We start from the raw sequence: 6,843 nt of genomic DNA on the forward strand, positions 1-6,843 counted from the left end.
TGTGTAGTTGACACATTGTGTGCTTATCAATCTGATGGCTTGTGTTAACTGTTTGATATGAAAATACAATTTTTACGAAGGTGTGAAGAATAATCCCTGGACAAATGTAACTGTACCATCTACTCCAGTAGCAGTCTATCCTCTCCTCATTCCTAACATTGCTGATGTGTGTTTGGTTATGTGGAAACAGCAGGCTACTCACTGTACTGAACAATCTCCTGCATCTTCTCCCAGACGCTGAACTTCAGGTTGCCCAGGTGCTTTGCCACATTGATCAGAGCTCCTGAAACCCTCTCTGGATCCTGCAGTGTGCACTGGGCTCTGGAATAACATTCAGGAGTCAGTGCTGCTGTGGGTTTGGGTTCAGAACCACAGAGAAGAGAGAGAGAGACAGGAGGCAGATCACTCACCTTTCCACTGTGCTCTTGTAGCTCTGGAAAATAAGAATAGAAAGAATGTCAGACATTATTGTTATAATTAGGTATTTTGGAAACTGTACAATCCTGCCCCCCCTCCTCCATGTCAAGCTTAAGGTTTTCATTTTTTGATTATAAAGTAACAAGTAAAGTGATTATTAAACAGATGATTTTATCCATAGTGCACACAGACTTGGAAATTAACCAGGGAGGACAACAGATTGTCTATAAAGGAGAATTCCGGTGTGATTTTGACCTAAAGTGTTTTGAAACATGATACCGAGTGTGAACGTATGTCTCATAGCCCATCTCGGCTTGTCCCCTGCACTCCGAAATCTGGTGCTAGTTAGCCGATGCTACCAACAAGGCGGTCAATGGTGGTGCCTCGGCATCGGCATAGCCATGCAAATAAATCACTGTTGTACACCATTTACGATGCTCAATGTATCTCCACACTTCATTGGTAGACTTCCAAGGGCCCTGACATTTAAAACGAGACATTGAGAACTTTGAAAAAGCACTGGTAGTTTACTTACAAGACGATTTATACAGACAGTATCTTCTCGAAGTTTAGCGTTTGCAGCCATCTTGAATTTAGTCACGATAAGTCGAGCTACGAGTAAGAATGAACAGGTATGATAAGGGATCAGATTCCAAAAATAATTCTGTGGAAATGCATGGATTACAGTTTCTTCCAGTAGCAGCAACTGGAATCCATGCATTTCCACGGAATTATTTTTGGAATCTGATCGATCCCTTATCATACCTGTTCATTCTTACTCGTCACTCGACTTATCGTGACTAAATTCAAGATGGCTGCAAACGCTAAACTTCGAGAAGATACTGTCTGTATAAATCGTCTTGTAAGTAAACTACCAGTGCTTTTTCAAAGTTCTCAATGTCTCGTTTTAAATGTCAGGGCCCTTGGAAGTCTACCAATGAAGTGTGGAGATACATTGAGCCTCGTAAATGGTGTAAAACAGTGATTTATTTGCATGGCTATGCCGATGCCGAGGCACCACCATTGACCGCCTTGTTGGTAGCATCGGCTAACTAGCACCAGATTTCGGAGTGCAGGGGACAAGCCGAGATGGGCTATGAGACATACGTTCACACTCGGTATCATGTTTCAAAACACTTTAGGTCAAAATCACACCGGAATTCTCCTTTAATGCTACCAATCCACTAATACACCCACACGTTTATAAAATATGTATCCTCACCCTAACTAATCATTAGTGCATGTGTATGTAACAACTGTTAAATAATGGAAATAGTACTTCATCAACAGAATATTATTGCATAATTTTAAGTATTAACAATTCCTAAACATATTTTAGATGTAGGCTTATTTACTATGAACAAACCAGCGCGGCTCGGACATGCTGACAGGGAAATGTGTTACTGTTATGCTTACCTTCATGCAGTGCATTATGGGAGAAATGTACGGCTAAGATACTGGGTAAGCTCCCTAATGTTATGCGTTAATCACCAGTGAGTGACTTGTTATGTATGTGTGTAAACTAGCCGGCTGTTGTGTTGTCGAGATAAAAGGGTTTACAGTATGTTACGGGATGCCACCCAGGTTGTGTAGTATAGCCACTGGGTATAAGCTGACCCATTCCAAGTTGTGTGTATTGTTCTCTGTAAATGCTGGTAATAAACTGCCAAGAAAGCAAGTATTCTTTGCCTCGTCACATGTCTGTACAAATACTGAGAATTAACATAGGTGCAATGCTTTACAAATGATGAACAAAGCATTTTGTAATAGTTTGCAATTGGTTTATAATGGGAAACTGATTTCATTTATAAGTGGTTGTTTCATTATTTATTAAGTATAAATCATGTACTTACAAACATAGTTTTTGGATAGGCTTATTTACTATGAATAAACCATTTATAACTGTGTGAACAAATGCTTTACTGATGACAAATTATGCATGAACAAGAAATTACTAATGATGAACAAACCATTAACTAATAAGTAACAAAGGCTTAATAATGATGAATTGTGTGTAGTTATTATAAAGTGTTAACAAATTATTCTACGATAGCAGTTATGTGATATATTTGTCAATCTAGCTTTCAGCTTAGATCTGTGCGCATTCTTGGTGTTGGGATGATGTTGGCCAATCGTGAAACATGTAGACGCAGACCGCCTATATTCAAGAATGATTACTTCCACATTTATGAGCGATAGCGTAATCTACAGGTACACTGCAGTCATTTTTATTGTCTAGCCTACAACATCAAATACATTGATTGTCATCAGAGGTTGTATGGTATGCACGTCCATAGTGGTGTATTTGCACGCACAACACTGTTAAAGCGCCTGTGAGATCCAAAATGTTTGGAGAGGCGGAGCTCCCACTCCTACGCGTGAGATAACTTAGTTTCAAGATAACTGATTGGTCAGTAGGCAGTAGTTTTACACGATTTGAGCTATAACTTAGCACATGACCTGTTCCGACCAGGTTTGGTTGGCAGTATAAGACACCATGGTGATACAGCAACGCTAAAACAGAGCCACTTTTGTGTCACAGCATATACCCTGGCTTTGAGCTCAACATACCTCCCTAACCCACTAATCGAGCTTCATAGTATACCCCACTGCAGAGGGGCAACTCGGTACAACCACAACCTTCTGACCTCTGATTGGCCAAGTTCCCTGACCATCACCACCCCATTGTTTTGTTGCTGACTAAACATTGGACAGCTGACAGGATACTGACTGCAAAGATATCCTCCTCCTCTTCCTTAGATCAGACAGAGAAACTATATTCCCAAAACATTTGCTAACATCTGCAACAATCCCTTCAAAACAGTTACCTGTGCTCAAAACTAAACACTGTCTTTGTATCATCTCACAAAGCAGTCTAAATGAAACACTACTGAGCAGTCATTAGACACTGCATCAAAAAATGGAAAACACAGTGTTCAGGGCTCATATAGCTCCAGGAGACATTGTCGTTGTTTACAATACAGTGAATGCATTTTGCATCTATGAAACAAAACAAAACAAAGCAAAAAGATTTCAGAATTCAGTGGACTGAAGATTTACTGTTAATCCAATAAACATTACGTATTGAAAATGGGGGTTTGCCTTGACAGTTTTGAGAAAAGGGTGGAAGTTTCTAAAAATGTGTTTTAGCAATTGTGGAAAAACTGTATACGGGAAAAGACAGGCACTGTACTGTAAATGAGAAGTACATTGCAGTCTAAAGCCTACAATGTACTGTGAAGGCCTTACTGATAGTTTCTGTCCATTGTTGATATGAACCTGCACTGTTCAGCAACCTGTTTACATTCTGAACTAGCTTATAATGGTTGTGTCACATCATTTGAAATGTGTGATCATTTTTGAGTAGGTGTGTTTAACATATGACATATGTGCTCTATACTATTTCTGATAACCTTACAGTGTATACCAAATTTTCATTTCAAGAACTGTGTTCAGGCAGCTGAGAATTTGGCTCAGAGAATGGAGTTTAGAGTTTAAGCGATTGTGAAAAACTGTAATGACATTCTGAAGTCATCACTGATCATGTGATCAGATCCATATTCATTCAGCCTTCTGCTGCTCTCTCATCTTAGTGTTTCTCTCTCCAGAATAACACCAACTGATTCCACAACCCATGATGTGGTATGAATGTGAATGTCTGATGTTGAACTGTTGAGCTTCTGTGTTGGACAATGATGCTCCTGAAAGAAACTTCATATCTGACAGGCTGAATCTGATCTTTTCATCCATCACAATCATTCATAGGATAGGCCTATATTCATAAAATATTACAGCTGAGTAATTTATCATTAAACCAGATCTTACACACTTCATTATACAGACGGCAGATGGTTCCTACCTGCAGGAATGTGATGTCATCAGCTCCCATCTTCTCCTCTATGGCTCTGATTGTGTCTGAAAGAGATGAGATCTCTCTGCTCATCTTCTCAATCTTCTCCTTCATCATCTGACTCTTCTGCTCCTCTTCCTCCCTCAGTGCAGCTATCCTGGCTGCCTCTTCATCTCGTAGAAACTGGTGAAGCTTCTCAAAGTCCTCCTTGATCTGCCGCTCTGTGTGTTGAGCCTGAGTCTAAATAAACAAAAAATCTAAAATTATTGATCCAATCATCACTCTTGAAATGATTTGCTTTTACATGATGACATTAGAAATATAATTGCTTTATTAAATAATCCAGATCTCACCTTGATATGTGTTGCTGTTTGGTCACAGATGAGTTTAACTTCTTCAAAGGTCTTCAGTTTCATCTGTAAGGGCTGCAGTTGGATCTTGAGCTCCTCCTGGAATGAATGAGCACAATGTTCAGTCTACATTGCAGTACACTTACAACACTGGCACTATGAAACCAAGTTGCTGCATGTGTAGTGAGTGTGTGAGGGAATATGTAGATATATATATGCATAGATTCAGGACTGATATGGTGATGGCATGGGGGCAACACAACATATAGAAAAGGTATATGGGTGGTGCACATTAAGGGATATATTAGAGATGTTAAGATACAGTATATAAGGCACAATTAATGTGGGAAAATGTATATTTCAAAGATTTAACCCTCCTTTTGTTTTCACGGTCAAATGTGACCGATTTATAATTATTTTCTCTCAAAAATATTGTTAACTTATTCTGACTACCTTGAGGCTCCTTGACTTTGTTAACACAGGGCATCTGAACACACACAACATATTTTGATAATTTCTATAACAATTTGAGTGTTTTATTTAACTTTAGAACACCCATGTGTATTTCTGGTCAAAAATGACCGGCCATTACAAATGAATGGGTGAGAAAATGGTCAGTGTATAAAATTGAATCTAGGCACAAACTTATGATCAGATGGACTGTATGCTTCTGTACATTAAAATACACACACAAACACACCCTCACTCCCCCTCTTTGCTTCTATGACAGCCCCCACTGGAACCTTTCCCCAATGGAATCTTCCCCTTTCTGACTTGCATGAGCTCAGGTCAATGAGGCCTACAGGCCATAAATAGCAAATGGAAGAATATCCAATAGAACACAAGTTGATGCAAAGGTCTATCACAAAATTAGATGATAATATGTGTGCTACTATGGATTTATAACAAGTTATAATGCAGTGGTCATTTTTGACCGGGAACACAAAACTAGTAAACATAAAATGAACACAACAGGAGGGATAAAGAAAATTGTGTAAAATTGTAGTGCATAGGCTAATTACACCCCATCTCATACTCAATAAGAAATGCAGGAGATTTGCAAACAGTGGTGATATCAACTTGTACTTTCTGTCAGAGCAAGTTTAAGGAGAGTTTGCTGCTGTACACACAGAGGGAGTGAAGAAGAGAATCAGAGTATCTCAGCTCAGAGGTATGAATGTTGCGCAACACTCATCAGTTGTAACAGCAGGGTGTAGAGTGCCATCTACTGGTGCATCAAAGGCATTACAATACCTTCTGCCATGACTGTCTCACTTATGGGTGACCAGATCAAGATGTGTGTTTTTAGAGCCCACTACCAGTATTACCAGAGTAGATTCTTACCTTACGGTCCTGTGCTGCTTCATCTATGGGACTGAAGGTGTGATTTTTATGTTTCTTAGACGTCTGACACACCACACACACAGGCTGTTTATCCTCCTGACAGAAGATTTTGAGTTTCTCACTGTGCAGACTGCAGAGCACCTCAGACCCTGCTGAAGCTCTCTGACTGATCTCCTGTAAGAAGGTCTCACACAGGTTCCTTAACGCCATGTTAGGAGGATATACTTCTTTAGAGCACTTCCTCCTGCAGTAGGGACATTCTCTGGATCCTTTGCTCTCCCAGAACTGCTGCAGACAGGCTTTACAGATGCTGTGACTGCAGGTCAAAAAGACAGGATCCTTGTAGATTTCACAACACACAGGACAGGTGAGATCCTCCTCCAGTTTAGAAGCCATTTTGTCTCTGCAGTAAAGTCTCCTGTTTGTTGTCCTCAGTCTGGTTCACCAGCTTCACTTTCACTTTCAGCAGTCAGAGCAGACGTGTCAATTCTAAACTCAAACCCGTCTGTTTTACACTTTAATCCAAAAGACTTTCAACCTCACCAGCTTCAAAAAGTTTTCCTCAGTGGTTCAAATATTGTTGAAGAGGGTTCAAAGTTTCCTGTTACCCGCATGAGAGTGTCTAGGACAGAGAATCAACCTGCCACACAACTTCACTTCCTGCTCTGGTGGCAGCCAGTGAAAGGGAGGGACTAAGACTCTCAATTTCTGATTGGTCAATCTTAGTTGCCAGACCAGTTCTTTGTTCGCTGCTGCCACCCCACTAGAGTTCAGTTCAAAATTCCAGTTGTGGGTGTGAACTGAACCTGACAGACACACAGAGACTGACCCCAGATCAGTGGATTGCACACAGACTCTCATTATGGACCCAACCAACTCTTT

The 6,843-nt window shown here is 40.2% G+C and overlaps 1 protein-coding gene across 1 annotated transcript in view; it reads right to left on the reverse strand.

Moving 5' to 3' along the window:
* The window catches only part of LOC143100166 (zinc-binding protein A33-like), an 11,035-nt gene extending 4,413 nt beyond the window's left edge, over positions 1 to 6,622 (reverse strand). The window contains exons 1-5 of the mRNA XM_076263132.1: positions 5,962 to 6,622; positions 4,621 to 4,716; positions 4,277 to 4,507; positions 411 to 433; positions 203 to 321 (exon numbers count right to left, since the gene is read on the reverse strand). Coding sequence (XP_076119247.1) covers positions 203 to 321; positions 411 to 433; positions 4,277 to 4,507; positions 4,621 to 4,716; positions 5,962 to 6,357 — 865 coding nt within the window. The 5' untranslated portion in view covers positions 6,358 to 6,622. The remainder of the gene's footprint in view (positions 1 to 202; positions 322 to 410; positions 434 to 4,276; positions 4,508 to 4,620; positions 4,717 to 5,961) is intronic.
* Between the last annotated feature and the right edge of the window lie 221 nt (positions 6,623 to 6,843).

Source organism: Alosa pseudoharengus, unplaced genomic scaffold, assembly GCF_046254945.1.
Source record: "Alosa pseudoharengus isolate Yale_2024_CS ecotype anadromous, Long Island Sound unplaced genomic scaffold, YU_APseudo_1.1 YU_APseudo_1.1_scf_3, whole genome shotgun sequence".
NCBI classification, from domain to species: domain Eukaryota; kingdom Metazoa; phylum Chordata; class Actinopteri; order Clupeiformes; family Clupeidae; genus Alosa; species Alosa pseudoharengus.